The sequence below is a fragment of the Homalodisca vitripennis genome, chromosome 1 (assembly GCF_021130785.1).
Source record: "Homalodisca vitripennis isolate AUS2020 chromosome 1, UT_GWSS_2.1, whole genome shotgun sequence".
Lineage (NCBI taxonomy): Eukaryota > Metazoa > Arthropoda > Insecta > Hemiptera > Cicadellidae > Homalodisca > Homalodisca vitripennis.
The window spans coordinates 68,335,560-68,357,481 of record NC_060207.1 but is presented as its reverse complement, the minus strand read 5'-3'; the positions used below and the strand labels follow the sequence as shown (position 1 = coordinate 68,357,481).

Sequence of the window (21,922 nt, the reverse complement as noted above, 5' to 3'; positions counted from 1 at the left end):
CGGTCAGTTTTATAAGTAAAATCTAAAACTTGTTTTTAAAGGGACAATTGTTTTAATCTATGTTGAATTACAAACACACTGAAAGTGGTATTATTTTAAGGAAGAAACCTATACACTCAAACACACAATAACATGAACTTGTAAAACTGTCCCGACTTAACAATAATATTTACGATTTGAATAATTCTATAAAAGTAATTGTATGCCTACTTTAAGGTTCACCCAGCTCCCTGTCTTTGTTTGTACACTCGGTAATCGTTTTAGAAGATCAGAATGTCTTTTCACCTAATACAGAACAGTATATGCTCTAAGTTCCCAATCCTTGTACACTACATCATCCTATTTCTTTGCTTTATTCTAGGAATTATATCAACATCTAATCAGTGTCGTATGACTCAGACTCATCAGTAACAAACGGATGTTATGTCTGGTATATTGATTTGCTAATGCATTATCCATGGTCTCGGGTTAATTATGCATGCTTGTTTCCTACGTGGCGTATGGTTTCTTGAATCATGTCAGTTCCGGTAGCTTAATTTCTGTTCCTTCAGCTACTGTGAATATGCCACAATGTCGGAGGAAATAGATTTTTACTACATGTAATGTTCATATTTTCAATTTATTCTTTAGTTAAATTCAAAATAAACTACTTGGTTTGAATTTGTCACTGCAACTATTATATTTCATACAACCACAGCTCATATTAATTCACGCAAATATAAAATAATGTGACCCTTGTTGTCTGTGACTTTGTATGTTAAATCCCAAAGCTCCTGTTTTGTATTTACATCTAGAAAGGTTGTATTACATTTATCGATGATCAGACTGTAGATATTTATTTTATTTAGCGTGTAAATAACTGGAAGAATATTGAAACTTTCTTTGCATGTTGAATTTTGAGCTTCAATAAGTTCAGTCATAGGACGTTTGCTTTCAGTAATGGATCATCTTTTCAGATACACAAATTCAGTCAAGAGATCTTTTACAATGACATACATAGTGAAATCGTAGTGTACTAATAATACGAAACATAAATAGCTGTAATCAGCCAGTAGAAATTCCTTTCAATAATCACTGTAAAAGTCCTTCACTCTTAATCATAATCAAATTTCCACAAGTTTACATTCAAGTAGTCATCATAGTTTAGTAATCCCAATAATAGTTACTTAATCAATAGTGGACTTCTGGCATCGAGGACTCGGCGGCGGAAGTCAGGGCTATTCGTCCGACCCGCACCGGCGGTCTTCTGGTGGAGCTCGGGTCGAAGAACACAGACAAATACGGGTTCAGCTTGGCTTTGAAGACGGCCATTGGCGAAAGCGGCACCGTCAGTGTTTTAGAGCCTAGAGCCTTGATAGAGATCCGAGACCTGGACAGTCTCTCTACGGCGGAGGAGGTTCAGGAGGCTGTTGAAAGGGAGCTCGGTGCTAGCGCAGGGGTGGTGAAGGTGTTCCTGACACAACCAAACAGAAGGGAGCAGAAACTTGCAGTTGTCTCTCTGTGTGAGCGGGGAGTTAATCAGCTGCTGAGGACTGCAAAAATCAAAGTTGGGTGGGTCAATTGCAGGATTCGTCGAAGGGTGGAAGTGACCAGATGCTTCAGATGTTTCGGCTACTGCCATCTGCAGACGGACTGCAAGGGACCCGACAGGAAGGCATTGAACCTTTGCCTGAAGTGCGGGGAGAGCGGACACAAGCGCGATACCTGTGCTGCTATGGCAAATTGCTTTCTGTGTGCTAACGAAGATCATGGCACCGTTGACATCAAGCACACTCCTGGCTCGAGAATCTGTCTCACGTTTAAGAGAGCTCTTGAGGCTTCTAGAACAAAAAAGTGATGCGTGTCCTCCAAGGCAATCTCCATCGTAGTCGAGTAGCTAACGATCTTCTTTCCCAGCTTATTCTGGAAAAACAGATCGATCTGCTCATCTTAAGCGAGTACTATCGTGACCGGGATGGACCCAACTGGTTTCCGGACTTTCTGGAGACCACTGCCATCTGGGTCCCGAATACCAACGTGTTGGTTAAAGGTCACGGTAGGAGTAGAGGAATTGTATGGGTGAATGCCAGCGACACAATTTTTGTGAGCTGCTATTTCTCACCTAATGTTAACATAGCGGATTTTCAGAATCAGCTGGATAACCTAGAGGATATTATCTTGACCCTAGGTTACAGTAGGATAATCTTAGCTGGAGACTTCCACGCCAAGTCTGTAGAGTGGGGCATGCCTGCGACGGATGTGAGGGGTTTCCGGATTTTGGAGATGGCAGCCCGGACCGGTCTAGTGGTCTCTAATGTGGTGAGTGCACCCACTTTCAGAAGACCAGGTTACGGACAGACCATCCCCGATGTCACTTTTTCGTCGGAGGGACTCGCAGGAAGAATCACGGACTGGAGGGTGATCGAGGATTATACCGGTTCCGATCACCAGTACATCACCTTCAGTCTCATCGGAAGCAGAATGAGCCGAATCGTACCAACTCGGGTTTCAGGCTGGAATGCTTCTAGGCTCAGTGCTGAATCCTTGTCCTTGGCGATTGACGAGGGCAAGGAGACAGTTCTCTCTTTAGCGGGTAGTACCACAGACATTGTTGACGCCACTATGAGTCTCATTGCGCGCGGTTGTGACGCCGCAATGCCGCGGAAAAGATCCTTGGGGAGAAACAGACGCTCGGCTTACTGGTGGACGGAGGATATCGCCAATCTACGGAGAGTTTGTTTGAGGCTTAGACGGAAGGTCACCCGGGGAAGAAGGAGGGGGGTCTGGTTCCCGAAGCTCTAATGCAAGAGTACAGGGATGCCCGTAGGGGTCTCAGGCAGGCGATCACGGTGAGCAAGGCCTCCAGGTGGAAGGAACTCAAGGACGATCTAAACGCCGATCCTTGGGGATTGGGCTACCAAATCGTCATGCGACGGCTAGGTGCCCAATCTGCTAGCCCTAACATGAGCGCAGCCCAACTGGAGGTAATAGTTGATGCTCTGTTTCCGTCTCACCAGATTAGACCGGAGGAGCATATCGCAGTTCGTCCCGAGGAGGTACCTCCGTTCAGTGAACCAGAGCTGAAAAGCGCCATCGCTTCGATGCGCTGTAGAAAGGCTCCCGGGCCCGATGGAATCCCAACGGAAGTGCTTAGAGTAGTGGCTAGTGGTTCACCGAAGCTGCTGCTTAATATGTATAACCGCTGCCTGATGGAAGGCGTGTTCCCTCCTCGTTGGAAGATCCAGCGCCTAGCGTTGGTCAGCAAGGGAAAAGGAGACCCCACAAGCCCGTCCGCATACAGACCCTTCTGATGCTGGACACAGCGGGGAAAGTCCTAGAGCGTTTGATCAAACCTAGGCTGATCCAGGCTGTTGAAGCGGCAGGAGGACTTTCTGACCGCCAGTTCGGTTTCCGCGCGGGTCGTTCTACGATTGGTGCTGTCGGCGAGGTTGTCAGAGCGTTCGAGTCAGTACAGCAGGGAGACCATAGGTACCGCAAACTGGTAATGCTGGTAACACTGGACGTAAGGAACGCATTTAACTCGGCCAGTTGGGCTGACATGCTCGGTGCCCTACAGTCCACGTTTTTGATTCCACCGTATCTCTTGAGGCTGCTAAATAACTACCTTAGGGATCGGAAACTGGTCTTTGGAACGTTGGACGGACCTCGTAGTAGGGAAGTGACGGCAGATGCTGCCCAAGGCTCGATTCTTGGCCCAGACCTGTGGAACATCATGTACGACGGGGTTCTTCGTATGGAGATGCCGCACGACACCTTCCTCGTTGGTTATGCAGATGACATTGCCGTAGTCATAACCGCGAGAGAGTTGGATGAGGCCCAGAGATTGCTAAGTCTAGCTCTGAGGCGAATACTTTGTTGGATGGGTGAGCATGGACTGTCTTTGGCCACCGAGAAGACAGAGATCGTGCTTCTCACCAGGAAGAGGATAGATCCCGTCGTGCAGCTAAACGTCAACACGGAGCTCATCGATACCAAACGCTGCGTCAAGTATCTAGGAGTGAGAATGGATTCCCGTATGACATTCTGGGACCACATCGCCTGTGCGGCCGAGAAAGCTGAAAAGATTGTGGCCAATCTGAGTAGGCTCATGACCAATGTCGGTGGACCCGCAGAGACTAAGCGCCGAGTCCTCATGTCCGTGACGAACTCGGTTATCCTCTATGGTTGCGAGATATTGGCGGATGCCTTGCGGCAGAAGCGTTACAGGAAGAAGGTCGTGGCGGTGCAGAGGAGAGGAGCTCTCTGGATTTCATCTGCCTACCGTACAGTTTCGGAGCCGGCCGTCCTTGTGATTGCGGGGGTAATTACCATCGATCTTCTTGCTCTTGAGTGGAAGCGTGTATACGATGGGAATGGCAATGTCAGCCGTGCTACTGCCCGTTCACACACAATGGATGAGTGGCAAACTCGATGGGAGACGGAGAGTCGAGGACGTTGGTCTTTTAGGCTCATAGGTGATCTGAGGGGATGGACCGAAAGAGAGCATGGAGAGGTAGACTTCTACCTTACCCAGCTTCTCACTGGGCACGGTTGTTTCGGCTTCTACCTTAACAGAATGGGGAAGATCCCGAGTCCGGAATGCCAGTACGGGGATTCGGATGCGGACGATGCCTTGCACACCTTCTTCAAATGTAGAAGGTGGGAAACGGAGAGAAGGGAGCTGGAGGCAGCTATCGGGCATGTTTCGCCGGAGACTCTTATAGAAGAGATGTTGTCCAGTCCCGAATCGTGGAACGCTGTCGCTGCGTTCTGCAAGAGGGTGCTAAAGCAAAAAAGAAGAGAGCAGCTATAAAGCACCAGAATAGCTCATGCTGGTGGATTTTAGAATGAAGTAATGCCCATTGGGCGAACGATGGCACCCTCTTGAAGTAGTTGCAGAGATGCGTTCCCGAGAGGGTTTCCAATGCCTGTACCGGTAGGTTTTTAGTGGGTGAGAGTCCCACACACCAGGGCGAACACCTGTCCCTGACGGTGCATAATGCATTTTCCTATCGTAAAAAAAAAAATCAATTGTGGACTTCTGGCATCGGTTGATGTTAAAGAATATGATATCATCACACAATATTTACATTAGAATTACTAAATAACACCTTTCTCACAATGATGATCAGATTTCCTTAGAATATATTCAAGTGTTATTTAATATTTTGGAACCTGACAGTAATCACTTGTGGCAATAATGCATTACTAGCAGCGGTTGATGTTAGTGACTATTATATCACTATACATATATCTTAAAAGAACAATTAACAAAAATTAGTACCGAATAGTAATCAAACTTCCAACGTTTAAATTCAAGTGGTGTCCTAAGTTTGGTGAACCTAACAATAGACTCTTCAGAAAATAATGTAGTACTGGCAGACGTTGATATTAGGTCTATGATATATCGTATATCTTATGAATATCCTATAGGAATAGTTACAATAAATCAGCACCGAAAAATATCCAAACTTCAAATGTTTAAATTCAAATGCTATTTGAGGCTTCGTGAACATAACATTAGTCACTTGTGAAGGAAACAGGATTTTTCCGGACATTTGCCATCGTTCAGTGAAACAAGAAAACAGTAACACTACGTTTCGAGATCTGCAATCTGATCTCTTCTTCAGGTAAAGAACTAACCTAATACATAATTACAAACTAAGTTAAAATAAACAAATCTTACTAAAGCGTTGTGGCACGCCTAAGTCAGGAATCACAACCTACATGTTGTCGTCAACTTCACTAACACTAAAGACATGCACTTAATACAAAACTATACAAAACACTAATCATTAAAAGTAAACTACGGAAACAGGTCACAATGCGTCTTCACTCGTCTACTGACCACCTACGACTGACCAGAGGGACTAGCCAATGGCAATCGTGACGGCTGGCTAAAACAAGATGGCGGAAATACAAGGGAAGGGGAACAGGAATGGGCCCTTTCGTTATTATTGGTTCATGCGAGATGAACTTCTTAAAACCATATTGTGACTCCGCATTGGTTTATTACAAATATCCGATCCGTTTGATACTTTTGGTTTTCTCTTTAGTTCATTTTTTAGAATTGGCAACCAAAGCGGCCTAATCTCGACTGATGGTTGACTGATTGGTTGGTCTGCCAATTTAATGTATGTTGCCTCAATTAATTTCCTTTTTGAAGAAATGTGGTTCCCGATGTATTATGTGGGCTTCATCCCAATTCATATGATGGTCTTCGGACCAACAATGGTGTGCAATTTTTGACTTTTCTGTGAAACCCTTTCTCGTGTTTTCTTTTCCTGTTCCCCTTCCCTTGTATTTCCGCCATCTTGTTTTAGCCAGCCGTCACGATTGCCATTGGCTAGTCCCTCTGGTCAGTCGTAGGTGGTCAGTAGACGAGTGAAGACGCATTGTGACCTGTTTCCGTAGTTTACTTTTAATGATTAGTGTTTTGTATAGTTTTGTATTAAGTGCATGTCTTTAGTGTTAGTGAAGTTGACGACAACATGTAGGTTGTGATTCCTGACTTAGGCGTGCTACAACGCTTTAGTAAGATTTGTTTATTTTAACTTAGTTTGTAATTATATATTAGGTTAGTTCTTTACCTGAAGAAGAGATCAGATTGCAGATCTCGAAACGTAGTGTTACTGTTTTCTTGTTTCACTGAACGATGGCAAATGTCCGGAAAAATCCTGTTTCCTTCACAATCCTTCCATCGTCAAAAATAACCTTTAAACAAAGAATTAGTCACTTGAAGAAATAATGTATAAATGATGGCGATTGATATTGCAACTATGTTATATAACTTATTACTATCATACATATATCTCATTGAGTAGTTATAAAGTGTAGGTTCTGGGACAGGACCTTTGACCCCTGTTATCTTTCTGCGGGGGGTCCTTATCAGTGATAACCTTTGACATTTCCGCATATTTTAAGATAAGCACGTGCCAGATAACCTTGACCCCAATTAAAAAGCAATTGACCTCAATTAAATAACAATTAGATAAGCCCGCGAGGTCGCTACTATTGTTTACGTTTCGTTATCGGCACGCGCCGGTTCGTATCGCGAATTCTTCACCTCTAGGTCATGGACCTGATATCACTGTCAGGCGTCTGCCAACCAGTCCATCAGACCGATAAGGTTTTTTTCTCTTTAAAACTAGGTGATGAATAATATAATGCAACGTTATCTTCGAGTTATATTTTTCTGCTTAATATGCATTTTGTAAGAATATAAATGGATTGACTCGCTATTGATTTATTATTATTATTATGTGTGTTAATCATGTCGGTAACAATGCCATATGTAATCTTCCTTTATGTTTTGAGTGTTGTGTACAGTCAACAAAATTTCTCTTCACAACACTGGGGTAATGGAAGTACACTTGTAGCTCACGCAATATCAACCAGAACAAGGATAGATTTACATTACTCACCTAAATCTCCCCATCAAGCGTTGTTCACTTTGAACTATTTCAATGTTAGTAGCCAAGAGACAACTAGTGGATCTGATGGAGAAGAATCGTTGTCATTTTTTAATGAAGAGACTATGAATGATGCTCCCGTCAGAACAAGGTGATGAAACGTTTTCTTTTGACGAAAACGACTCTACATTTAATGAAGACAACTATAGTGATGACACGACCACACTTGAAATTTTAAATGAAACAAATGACTGTTGTCTGCAAGCTGATGATTGCGCATATGTTAAAGAATCTTTACAAAAAGACATTGAGGAATACATCGATAGAATAGGACAGTTAAATAATGAAATCTCAAGATTGAATACAACAATTCGTGTCCTAGAATATGATGCTGAATTAAGAAACAAGGAATTGTACGAAGTGAAGTCACCCAAATATAGAAGTCGAAGATGTTACTGTCGGAGAAGAAAAGGAATTTTAAGACGTGGTGTCTAAGTCTTAATAAAGTTAGAAGAGCAGAAATAATCAACAGTTCAGAAGATTTACTAGAAAAACAATTTTATGTATATATGTTTAATATAAATATAACTTTTTACTGAGGTATTAATTTTATTTGTGTTAACGTCCCAATAAAGACAGAAGATGATTGGTATAATATTCATTATACTAAGCTTTGATATCAATTGACCTGACCTCTGATAAATGTTTTATCTAACAACCAATTTAATTTTAAATGAAGCGCTATTTGTCCTTTATTTACCCTTGTTTACTACATTTTGTCGACACGTGGTCACCTTAAACCTTTAGAATGTTTAAAACTGCAACTTTCTATCAACACGTGTTCGCCTTTAACCTCAAACGTCAGTTCTGGATGGGTATATAGCGTTCTCCTCCTCAGAGAGTTGATCAAGTTCAATTTTCGACTTCTACTCGTCCGCTTCTCACTTAACAAGTAAGTAGTAATCTTTCACTTTATAGTCAGTGTGATAGAAAATGGAAACCTTGCGGTGTTAACACAAGTTTTCTATTACACTTTAAAGAATTACAAGTCTGTAAATAATATACTTAGTGCTGTTGAGCAGAGAACGGAAACCTTGCGGTGTTAACGTAAGTTCTCTGTTTAACAGTTGTTTTATGTTAAAAATATTAATAAAAATTCACTTTATAGTCGGTGTGATAGAAAATGGAAACCTTGCGGTGTTAACACAAGTTTTCTATTACACTTTAAAGAATTACAAGTCTGTAAATAATATACTTAGTGCTGTTGAGCAGAGAACGGAAACCTTGCGGTGTTAACGTAAGTTCTCTGTTTAACAGTTGTTTTATTTTAAATATTGAAAAAAAAAAAAAACGTTAAAGATGTAAAATAACAATTGTTTACAATCTTACGCTTTCTAAAAGTATAAAAGATTAAAAATCAACTTTACTTAGAATAATATTTAGTGTAACACTTATTTGTTATTAATTATTTCTTTTTTTTTATTAGAGAAAAATGGATTCCGACAAATGGTGAAGCAGTCTATTGACGTCAGAGAACCACGTGATTTTACAGCTCATCACTAGAAGAAGAAGAAGAAGATGGAGTTCATAATAGATTTTCAAAGGTTTAAAAATAGTAACAATGAATTTATAGTAAAAGAACTTGCTCTTATTTCAACTGATGCACAAATATATGAGCTCCATTTATTTCAGCCACCGTGTAATTTTCATGAACTCGCATCACAAATACAAAAACAGGTGCTGTGGTTGGAGAGACAATACCATGGACTGTATTGGGGATCTGGTTTTACAGAGTATAATTCAATGAAAGATATATTTTCAAATGTTAAAATAAACGGAAATGTGTATGTGAAGGGAAACGAAAAACAAAAGTTTATAACTAGTTTACTGTCAGATTTTTGTGTTAATGTTATTAATATAGAAGATCTCGGTTGTCCCAATTTGTCTATTTTGAGATCTCAATTTGTACAACCGAGTTCGATGAAAGAATGTAGTTTTAATCACAGTCCACACAATTGTGCTTATATTAATGTACATGTATTGTTGCAATGGTTCAATGCACAAAAGCTTGTGGAGAAACAAATGGAAAATGTCAATTTAGCCTTTAAGGAGTGTTTTCAAAAAGGATACAAACATATGTCGGCTGGTATGGTCAAGTTTATCCCAAAACATTTCATTGTAAATCATTCTGAGGATGTGGAAAATATATATGATAAACTACCCAGCAATTTGAAATGTGATATAGACATTGTCTTAAGCATGACATGTAAAGAACACTACCCGCATAACGTTAAGAAAAGACATTGTACGTACTGTTTAAATAAAGTTATGACATCATTATCTGTTCAAAGTTCATAGATAACAAATGTATTTTTAATAATTGTTCTTTTGTAATAGTCTTTAGTACGTGCGCTGTTCTAACAACAACAACAATGTCAGTAGATACCGTTAATGGCTGTTGTAACATTTTCAACTGTACTAAAAAGGACTTAACAAACTCTGGATTTTATCGGACAAAGTATTTTGAGAATGTTATTTGCTGCGGATGCGGATGGCAGTCAGACAGCACCAGACTAACTATTAGACATTTAAATTTCGTTCATAAAATCAACAATCCAGATTGTGACCTGAGTAAATTTATAAAGGAGGATTATAACAACTATTGCAAGTACAAAAGGTCTGTTGCTGAAACTGAGAAGGTTATGAAAGAGACTTTTATGATGTGGCCTAAATCATATCCTGCAATAGAAGAAATGGTGAGCACCGGGTTTTACTACATTGGAACTGGTGATTCGACTACCTGCGTTAGCTGCGGTGTTACTTTGGATCAGTGGAGTCCAGAAGACAATCCGCAAGAAGAACACAAGAGAGCATCACCTTTCTGTGAACTTGTCAAATAAAATACTATATCATGATATATTGTTGTTTTTATTTTTCACTACCAGAGTATAACTCATGATGAATACATTAGCTGTTAGAGCTGGTATTGCAAGAGAATTGCATAAACAAGCACGTAGGAATTTTCATACTCGTCATGTTGAACTTAAGGGTATTAATGATCTATATCAAGCAGATTTAGTGGAAATGATTCCATTTCAAAAAGAAAATAAGGGTTTTAAATATATAATGACAATTATTAATTGTTTCAGTAAATTTGCAATTGCTATACCGTTGAAGTCTAAAAGTGGGCTTGAAATTGAGAAAGTTCTAAAACCAATATTATTAAAATATCCTATGAAACATTTTCAGACTGACCAGGGTACTGAATGGTTCAATTCTAGAGTTAAATCGTTACTAAATAAGTACAATATAAATCATTATCATACATTCTCAGATAAAAAGCGGTAATCGTTGAAAGGTTTAACCGCACACTGAAAAGTAAAATGTGGAGAGCGTTTAGTGAACAAGGTAGTTACCGCTGGCTCGGTTTATTACCAAAGCTTGTAAACGTATATAACAATACTGTTCACAGAACTATAGGAGTCAAACCTGTTGATGTAACAAATCTAAATGAGAGAGATATTTTATTAAGGATTGTTAAAACCCGTAAAACTCCTCAGTTAAAACAAAGATTCAAAGTTGGTGATCCAGTTAGAGTAAGCAAAAAATCTAAAGTGTTTACTAAAGGTTATTTTCCTCAATGGAGCAATGAAATATATACTGTATATAAAGTACAGTTAACGAAACCTATTACATATATATTAAGAGATGATAAAGGAAATGTCATTAAAGGAGGATTCTATCAAGAGGAACTAAGCAAAACCAATTACAAAGACACGTATTTAGTAGAAAAGATTGTTAGGAAAAAAGGTGATAAAGTTTTAGTGCGTTGGTTAGGATTTGATAAATCACATGACAGTTGGATTGATAAAGTAGATCTTCTATAATGAAGTTTGAAAAACAAAAAAATAATTTTTCTGTTATAAATTTAGATATGATAATAAAGGAGAAGAATTCAGAATACAAAAAACATCATGGTAATTTATTACCTAATTCTATAAGATGTATAATTTGCGGTCCTTCCAACTGCGGAAAAACTAACTTAATGTTAAATTTATTATTTTCTCCGCAAGGTCTATTTTTTGAGAATATTTATATATTCTCGAAATCATTGTATCAATCAAAGTATGAGTTTTTGGAATGTGTGTTAAAAAAACTTCCTGAAATTGGATACTTTTCGTTTTCAGACAACGATGAAGTCCCACACCCAAGTGAAGTGAAACCGAATTCCATAATGATTTTTGATGATGTAGCTTGTGGTAAACAAACTAATATAAAAAATTACTTCTCCATGGGAAGACATAATGATGTTGACACGTTTTATATTTGTCAAACGTACAGTTACATTCCAAAACAGTTGGTACGTGATAATGCTAATTTTATAGTTGTTTTCAAACAAGATGATCGTAACTTGCAACATATCTACCATGATCATGTAAACCCTGACATGAGTTTCGATACATTTAAAACTATTTGCTTTAGGGTATGGGATCAAGGAAACAATAAATTTATTGTTATCGATAGAGAAAGTCAAGTTAATAAAGGACGTTATCGATCAGGATTTGATACGTTTGTAACACTATAAAGGGAGAGGTTACAAATCGTTTTGCATTTCATTTACTCCTTCAGTCGATGTTTGACGATCAAGGAGTAAAGATGGAGAGTAAAGCAGCAGAGGACGATCAATGCGAACCAATTGAGAATGAAAAAATTAACAAAACAAAAGAAGATATTATCAAAGAAATTACAGAACTCCGTAAAAATATAAAACGAAAACATAGAACACTTAAACGTGACCTTATAGAAACTGAAGATATGTGGAAAAACAAATTAAAACCAATATCAGAACCGTTACAAAAACTAGTTGAGGAGGGTGAACAGCTTCAACAACAACAACAACAACAAGAAGTTAAGAAAGAACTTAAGAGGAAAAGTTTAGAAGACCATGAAGAAACACCTGCGAAACGTTACTTACCTCAACATCCTCAAGGAGTTAAGAGAAAGCCTCGCCTAAATCTTCCAACTCAACCTGATTATGAGAGTGATTATGAATATGATGATGGTAATAGTGAAGAGCTTCCTTCTGCAAAACGATTAGCAAGTCATGATTCTTATATGGAAACTGAATTAACAAATGATAATAACGATATTGAAATGAATACACCACCGCCGCCAAAGCAATTTGACGAGGAAATGGTATACGAGTCAACAACTGGACAGGAATTATTAAAAACACCCCAAGGAAAAAAACTTGCAAAGGAATTTGTAGAACGTGAGTTTAAGGGGAAAATTGCTAGAGATTATTTTCTAAAACTTATACAAGGAGGTAAAACTCTAGACCATAATTATGGTATTCGAATCGATGGTGATTCTTGGATGATAGGAGACAAACGAATAGATATTCATGTTGATGATATTTTAATAGATGGAAAAAGATATAAAGGTACACCCGGTCTTTATGAATTAATAGTTATGAACATTCCAAACGATTATATTTATACTGAAGAGGATTTAAATGCATATGCTGACATTTTGAGAGAAACTAACGTTTATAGAGTGAATTATTCAGCAACAGGAAAAATTAGATCTAACAGAGGAAGTAAATATAAAAATATAATTGCTCCTCTGATTAATCGAGTACCAACACTTGAAGAGCATCACATGTCAACATATTCTGATTTGGTAAATAAAGAAGCTACCGGGAGCGGTATTAATTTAACAAACACCGCACCTAATTATGTCTATTTTGACGATCCAAATGAACTTGTAGATCGATTGAGGTTATTATTAGCATCTCAACAAGCAGGGAACACAGGTCATTCAAATGAAATCAACTCAATCATTGAAGAACTACTTGAATTAGAACCTGTATTGTCAAAAAACGTTGTAGTGAAAAAATAAAATAAATATTGTTATCAAGTTGAATATTGTTCATTTTATTTCTATTCCTCACATGATATACATGTATCATGAGTGTTGATAAATTTGGTCACCATTCACGATCGACTAAGGTTCTTAGAGGTCCAAAAGGAGAAGGGTTCGAACTTACTACCGAAGGCAATTATGATATGCAAAATAAGAAACTGTGTAATGTCAGAGAACCTACCGAGAAGAACGATGTTGTAAATTTAAACTATATCAAAAACAATAGTCTGTTAAGGACCAAAGATGGGAGTTTGTTTAATGCAGAAAATCTAAAAATATCAAATGTTGGAAAACCTTCAAATTTACAAGATGTAGTTAACGTGCAATATTTAAAAGATTCCATCGAAGACTGTTTAAGGATTGAAAATGGAAAGTTTGATGCGAAAAATAAAGTTATATGCAGTGCTAGTGAACCGGTTGAGGAGTATGACATTGTAAATTTAAAATACTTCAATAAACATGCTGTTAATGTGCAATATTTAAGAGATAACACATTAATACTTAATAAAACAACTAAAGAACTTGATGCAAAGAGTGCTACCATATCAAATCTGTCTAAACCTAAGTTTCTGTACGATGCTGTGAACAAATTATATTTTCTAGAAAATATTGCCGACATAACCTACGCAATTTATTATCAAATTCACAAAAGGAGTAAGAAAAAGATGACTAAATCCGAATGGATAAATAAAGTTATAAAATATAAAAACATAAATTGGCTTGATCTTTTTTCAGTTAAAGTAGAGTCCCCAGTAAGTGAAGACGTCTCTTAGATGCATTTAAGTAATGGCTGTGCGAAACAACCGCTTCAGTCGTTATTGTGGCTCCGGACTGTTAAGTACAATTGGAAAAACTGCAAGTGCTATTATAAATCGAGGAATTGACATTGTAACACAAATCATTTCTTCACGAACAAAAAGTCTAAACACAAATGACCGCAGTTAAAAGTATTTTCCTTCTGCCTCGGAAAGTAATTGTATTTGATTGTAACGTGATGGGGTCCACTGTTAAAATAATCCTCTAACTCGGTCGGCGGTCTTAAATTGCCAAAACTGTCAAAGTATTCTACGTTATATCCACGTTTCACATAACATACCCAATGTGTACCTTTTCCATTTATACTATCTAAATTAACAACTGCAGATTCATTATCGTTAATTTTAGGCGGTAACAGGTCTCTCATAAATACTCCTCTAAAGTATGGTAACTTTAGAAGCTTAGCACATTTTAAAATGTCAAACTGTGATAGCGGTTTACTTGGAAGCTCATCTATTATTTTCGATGAATATTTTTTTTTTTTTAATCCTGATCCGGAATACGGTTTTAAATATAACCCCTTTCCCTTTAAGGTTTTTTTCATTTGCTTTGTTTTGTTCTTGTTTGACTTTGTTTTCTTATTGTTTTTTATATTTTTATTTGTTTTCATCTGTTTCCTCTTCTGTACTGCTTTCTTCTTCTTCCTTATTGATCCACCACTTAATGTAGATTTCGCTTTCATAATATTTGTAACTGCCCACGCTGCGGCTTTTTCACCTACACTTGAATCTGATGCTTTAAATCTATTCCAAGCCTTTTCAGCTAAGATTCTGTCAGCGTATGCTCTGTTATTAGTATCTTGATATTTTAAGTACGCTATATCATGTTCCTTACAAGCTGCGTCTAAACCGTTAATTCCTGGATCGTTTCTACTTAATCTCTTTTGTAAATCTGTACCAGGACCGCAGTACTGATAACCTCCAGGTAAATGTAATTCAAAAGGTAAAATGTCAATTCCTCGATTTATAATAGCACTTGCAGTTTTTCCAATTGTACTTAACAGTCCGGAGCCACAATAACGACTGAAGCGGTTGTTTCGCACAGCCATTACTTAAATGCATCTAAGAGACGTCTTCACTTACTGGGGACTCTACTTTAACTGAAAAAAGATCAAGCCAATTTATGTTTTTATATTTTATAACTTTATTTATCCATTCGGATTTAGTCATCTTTTTCTTACTCCTTTTGTGAATTTGATAATAAATTGCGTAGGTTATGTCGGCAATATTTTCTAGAAAATATAATTTGTTCACAGCATCGTACAGAAACTTAGGTTTAGACAGATTTGATATGGTAGCACTCTTTGCATCAAGTTCTTTAGTTGTTTTATTAAGTATTAATGTGTTATCTCTTAAATATTGCACATTAACAGCATGTTTATTGAAGTATTTTAAATTTACAATGTCATACTCCTCAACCGGTTCACTAGCACTGCATATAACTTTATTTTTCGCATCAAACTTTCCATTTTCAATCCTTAAACAGTCTTCGATGGAATCTTTTAAATATTGCACGTTAACTACATCTTGTAAATTTGAAGGTTTTCCAACATTTGATATTTTTAGATTTTCTGCATTAAACAAACTCCCATCTTTGGTCCTTAACAGACTATTGTTTTTGATATAGTTTAAATTTACAACATCGTTCTTCTCGGTAGGTTCTCTGACATTACACAGTTTCTTATTTTGCATATCATAATTGCCTTCGGTAGTAAGTTCGAACCCTTCTCCTTTTGGACCTCTAAGAACCTTAGTCGATCGTGAATGGTGACCAAATTTATCAACACTCATGATACATGTATATCATGTGAGGAATAGAAATAAAATGAACAATATTCAACTTGATAACAATATTTATTTTATTTTTTCACTACAACGTTTTTTGACAATACAGGTTCTAATTCAAGTAGTTCTTCAATGATTGAGTTGATTTCATTTGAATGACCTGTGTTCCCTGCTTGTTGAGATGCTAATAATAACCTCAATCGATCTACAAGTTCATTTGGATCGTCAAAATAGACATAATTAGGTGCGGTGTTTGTTAAATTAATACCGCTCCCGGTAGCTTCTTTATTTACCAAATCAGAATATGTTGACATGTGATGCTCTTCAAGTGTTGGTACTCGATTAATCAGAGGAGCAATTATATTTTTATATTTACTTCCTCTGTTAGATCTAATTTTTCCTGTTGCTGAATAATTCACTCTATAAACGTTAGTTTCTCTCAAAATGTCAGCATATGCATTTAAATCCTCTTCAGTATAAATATAATCGTTTGGAATGTTCATAACTATTAATTCATAAAGACCGGGTGTACCTTTATATCTTTTTCCATCTATTAAAATATCATCAACATGAATATCTATTCGTTTGTCTCCTATCATCCAAGAATCACCATCGATTCGAATACCATAATTATGGTCTAGAGTTTTACCTCCTTGTATAAGTTTTAGAAAATAATCTCTAGCAATTTTCCCCTTAAACTCACGTTCTACAAATTCCTTTGCAAGTTTTTTTCCTTGGGGTGTTTTTAATAATTCCTGTCCAGTTGTTGACTCGTATACCATTTCCTCGTCAAATTGCTTTGGCGGCGGTGGTGTATTCATTTCAATATCGTTATTATCATTTGTTAATTCAGTTTCCATATAAGAATCATGACTTGCTAATCGTTTTGCAGAAGGAAGCTCTTCACTATTACCATCATCATATTCATAATCACTCTCATAATCAGGTTGAGTTGGAAGATTTAGGCGAGGCTTTCTCTTAACTCCTTGAGGATGTTGAGGTAAGTAACGTTTCGCAGGTGTTTCTTCATGGTCTTCTAAACTTTTCCTCTTAAGTTCTTTCTTAACTTCTTGTTGTTGTTGTTGTTGTTGAAGCTGTTCACCCTCCTCAACTAGTTTTTGTAACGGTTCTGATATTGGTTTTAATTTGTTTTTCCACATATCTTCAGTTTCTATAAGGTCACGTTTAAGTGTTCTATGTTTTCGTTTTATATTTTTACGGAGTTCTGTAATTTCTTTGATAATATCTTCTTTTGTTTTGTTAATTTTTTCATTCTCAATTGGTTCGCATTGATCGTCCTCTGCTGCTTTACTCTCCATCTTTACTCCTTGATCGTCAAACATCGACTGAAGGAGTAAATGAAATGCAAAACGATTTGTAACCTCTCCCTTTATAGTGTTACAAACGTATCAAATCCTGATCGATAACGTCCTTTATTAACTTGACTTTCTCTATCGATAACAATAAATTTATTGTTTCCTTGATCCCATACCCTAAAGCAAATAGTTTTAAATGTATCGAAACTCATGTCAGGGTTTACATGATCATGGTAGATATGTTGCAAGTTACGATCATCTTGTTTGAAAACAACTATAAAATTAGCATTATCACGTACCAACTGTTTTGGAATGTAACTGTACGTTTGACAAATATAAAACGTGTCAACATCATTATGTCTTCCCATGGAGAAGTAATTTTTTATATTAGTTTGTTTACCACAAGCTACATCATCAAAAATCATTATGGAATTCGGTTTCACTTCACTTGGGTGTGGGACTTCATCGTTGTCTGAAAACGAAAAGTATCCAATTTCAGGAAGTTTTTTTAACACACATTCCAAAAACTCATACTTTGATTGATACAATGATTTCGAGAATATATAAATATTCTCAAAAAATAGACCTTGCGGAGAAAATAATAAATTTAACATTAAGTTAGTTTTTCCGCAGTTGGAAGGACCGCAAATTATACATCTTATAGAATTAGGTAATAAATTACCATGATGTTTTTTGTATTCTGAATTCTTCTCCTTTATTATCATATCTAAATTTATAACAGAAAAATTATTTTTTTGTTTTTCAAACTTCATTATAGAAGATCTACTTTATCAATCCAACTGTCATGTGATTTATCAAATCCTAACCAACGCACTAAAACTTTATCACCTTTTTTCCTAACAATCTTTTCTACTAAATACGTGTCTTTGTAATTGGTTTTGCTTAGTTCCTCTTGATAGAATCCTCCTTTAATGACATTTCCTTTATCATCTCTTAATATATATGTAATAGGTTTCGTTAACTGTACTTTATATACAGTATATATTTCATTGCTCCATTGAGGAAAATAACCTTTAGTAAACACTTTAGATTTTTTGCTTACTCTAACTGGATCACCAACTTTGAATCTTTGTTTTAACTGAGGAGTTTTACGGGTTTTAACAATCCTTAATAAAATATCTCTCTCATTTAGATTTGTTACATCAACAGGTTTGACTCCTATAGTTCTGTGAACAGTATTGTTATATACGTTTACAAGCTTTGGTAATAAACCGAGCCAGCGGTAACTACCTTGTTCACTAAACGCTCTCCACATTTTACTTTTCAGTGTGCGGTTAAACCTTTCAACGATTACCGCTTTTTATCTGAGAATGTATGATAATGATTTATATTGTACTTATTTAGTAACGATTTAACTCTAGAATTGAACCATTCAGTACCCTGGTCAGTCTGAAAATGTTTCATAGGATATTTTAATAATATTGGTTTTAGAACTTTCTCAATTTCAAGCCCACTTTTAGACTTCAACGGTATAGCAATTGCAAATTTACTGAAACAATTAATAATTGTCATTATATATTTAAAACCCTTATTTTCTTTTTGAAATGGAATCATTTCCACTAAATCTGCTTGATATAGATCATTAATACCCTTAAGTTCAACATGACGAGTATGAAAATTCCTACGTGCTTGTTTATGCAATTCTCTTGCAATACCAGCTCTAACAGCTAATGTATTCATCATGAGTTATACTCTGGTAGTGAAAAATAAAAACAACAATATATCATGATATAGTATTTTATTTGACAAGTTCACAGAAAGGTGATGCTCTCTTGTGTTCTTCTTGCGGATTGTCTTCTGGACTCCACTGATCCAAAGTAACACCGCAGCTAACGCAGGTAGTCGAATCACCAGTTCCAATGTAGTAAAACCCGGTGCTCACCATTTCTTCTATTGCAGGATATGATTTAGGCCACATCATAAAAGTCTCTTTCATAACCTTCTCAGTTTCAGCAACAGACCTTTTGTACTTGCAATAGTTGTTATAATCCTCCTTTATAAATTTACTCAGGTCACAATCTGGATTGTTGATTTTATGAACGAAATTTAAATGTCTAATAGTTAGTCTGGTGCTGTCTGACTGCCATCCGCATCCGCAGCAAATAACATTCTCAAAATACTTTGTCCGATAAAATCCAGAGTTTGTTAAGTCCTTTTTAGTACAGTTGAAAATGTTACAACAGCCATTAACGGTATCTACTGACATTGTTGTTGTTGTTAGAACAGCGCACGTACTAAAGACTATTACAAAAGAACAATTATTAAAAATACATTTGTTATCTATGAACTTTGAACAGATAATGATGTCATAACTTTATTTAAACAGTACGTACAATGTCTTTTCTTAACGTTATGCGGGTAGTGTTCTTTACATGTCATGCTTAAGACAATGTCTATATCACATTTCAAATTGCTGGGTAGTTTATCATATATATTTTCCACATCCTCAGAATGATTTACAATGAAATGTTTTGGGATAAACTTGACCATACCAGCCGACATATGTTTGTATCCTTTTTGAAAACACTCCTTAAAGGCTAAATTGACATTTTCCATTTGTTTCTCCACAAGCTTTTGTGCATTGAACCATTGCAACAATACATGTACATTAATATAAGCACAATTGTGTGGACTGTGATTAAAACTACATTCTTTCATCGAACTCGGTTGTACAAATTGAGATCTCAAAATAGACAAATTGGGACAACCGAGATCTTCTATATTAATAACATTAACACAAAAATCTGACAGTAAACTAGTTATAAACTTTTGTTTTTCGTTTCCCTTCACATACACATTTCCGTTTATTTTAACATTTGAAAATATATCTTTCATTGAATTATACTCTGTAAAACCAGATCCCCAATACAGTCCATGGTATTGTCTCTCCAACCACAGCACCTGTTTTTGTATTTGTGGTGCGAGTTCATGAAAATTACACGGTGGCTGAAATAAATGGAGCTCATATATTTGTGCATCAGTTGAAATAAGAGCAAGTTCTTTTACTATAAATTCATTGTTACTATTTTTAAACCCTTGAAAATCTATTATGAACTCCATCTTCTTCTTCTTCTTCTAGTGATGAGCTGTAAAATCACGTGGTTCTCTGACGTCAATAGACTGCTTCACCATTTGTCGGAATCCATTTTTCTCTAATAAAAAAAAAAGAAATAATTAATAACAAATAAGTGTTACACTAAATATTATTCTAAGTAAAGTTGATTTTTAATCTTTTATACTTTTAGAAAGCGTAAGATTGTAAACAATTGTTATTTTACATCTTTAACGTTTTTTTTTTTCAATATTTAAAATTAAACAACTGTTAAACAGAGAACTTACGTTAACACCGCAAGGTTTCCGTTCTCTGCTCAACAGCACTAAGTATATTATTTACAGACTTGTAATTCTTTAAAGTGTAATAGAAAACTTGTGTTAACACCGCAAGGTTTCCATTTTCTATCACACCGACTATAAAGTGAATTTTTATTAATATTTTTAACATAAAACAACTGTTAAACAGAGAACTTACGTTAACACCGCAAGGTTTCCGTTCTCTGCTCAACAGCACTAAGTATATTATTTACAGACTTGTAATTCTTTAAAGTGTAATAGAAAACTTGTGTTAACACCGCAAGGTTTCCATTTTCTATCACACTGACTATAAAGTGAAAGATTACTACTTACTTGTTAAGTGAGAAGCGGACGAGTAGAAGTCGAAAATTGAACTTGATCAACTCTCTGAGGAGGAGAACGCTATATACCCATCCAGAACTGACGTTTGAGGTTAAAGGCGAACACGTGTTGATAGAAAGTTGCAGTTTTAAACATTCTAAAGGTTTAAGGTGACCACGTGTCGACAAAATGTAGTAAACAAGGGTAAATAAAGGACAAATAGCGCTTCATTTAAAATTAAATTGGTTGTTAGATAAAACATTTATCAGAGGTCAGGTCAATTGATATCAAAGCTTAGTATAATGAATATTATACCAATCATCTTCTGTCTTTATTGGGACGTTAACACAAATAAAATTAATACCTCAGTAAAAAGTTATATTTTATATTAAACATATATACATAAAATTGTTTTTCTAGTAAATCTTCTGAACTGTTGATTATTTCTGCTCTTCTAACTTTATTAAGACTTAGACACCACGTCTTAAAATTCCTTTTCTTCTCCGACAGTAACATCTTCGACTTCTATATTTGGGTGACTTCACTTCGTACAATTCCTTGTTTCTTAATTCAGCATCATATTCTAGGACACGAATTGTTGTATTCAATCTTGAGATTTCATTATTTAACTGTCCTATTCTATCGATGTATTCCTCAATGTCTTTTTGTAAAGATTCTTTAACATATGCGCAATCATCAGCTTGCAGACAACAGTCATTTGTTTCATTTAAAATTTCAAGTGTGGTCGTGTCATCACTATAGTTGTCTTCATTAAATGTAGAGTCGTTTTCGTCAAAAGAAAACGTTTCATCACCTTGTTCTGACGGAGCATCATTCATAGTCTCTTCATTAAAAAATGACAACGATTCTTCTCCATCAGATCCACTAGTTGTCTCTTGGCTACTAACATTGAAATAGTTCAAAGTGAACAACGCTTGATGGGGAGATTTAGGTGAGTAATGTAAATCTATCCTTGTTCTGTTTGATATTGCGTGAG

The 21,922-nt window shown here is 36.2% G+C and overlaps 1 protein-coding gene across 1 annotated transcript; it reads left to right on the top strand.

The window, feature by feature from the left end:
- Window positions 1–1,836: 1,836 nt before the first annotated feature.
- Window positions 1,837–2,781, top strand: LOC124364392. The gene has a single exon (XM_046819873.1). It carries the CDS (start codon window positions 1,837–1,839, stop codon window positions 2,779–2,781), a length of 945 nt encoding a protein of 314 aa, XP_046675829.1.
- Window positions 2,782–21,922: the final 19,141 nt, after the last annotated feature.

Bases quoted from the DNA above. Each gene is read 5' to 3' on its own strand.
- LOC124364392 (XM_046819873.1), top strand. From the start codon at position 1,837: ATGCGTGTCCTCCAAGGCAATCTCCATCGTAGTCGAGTAGCTAACGAT.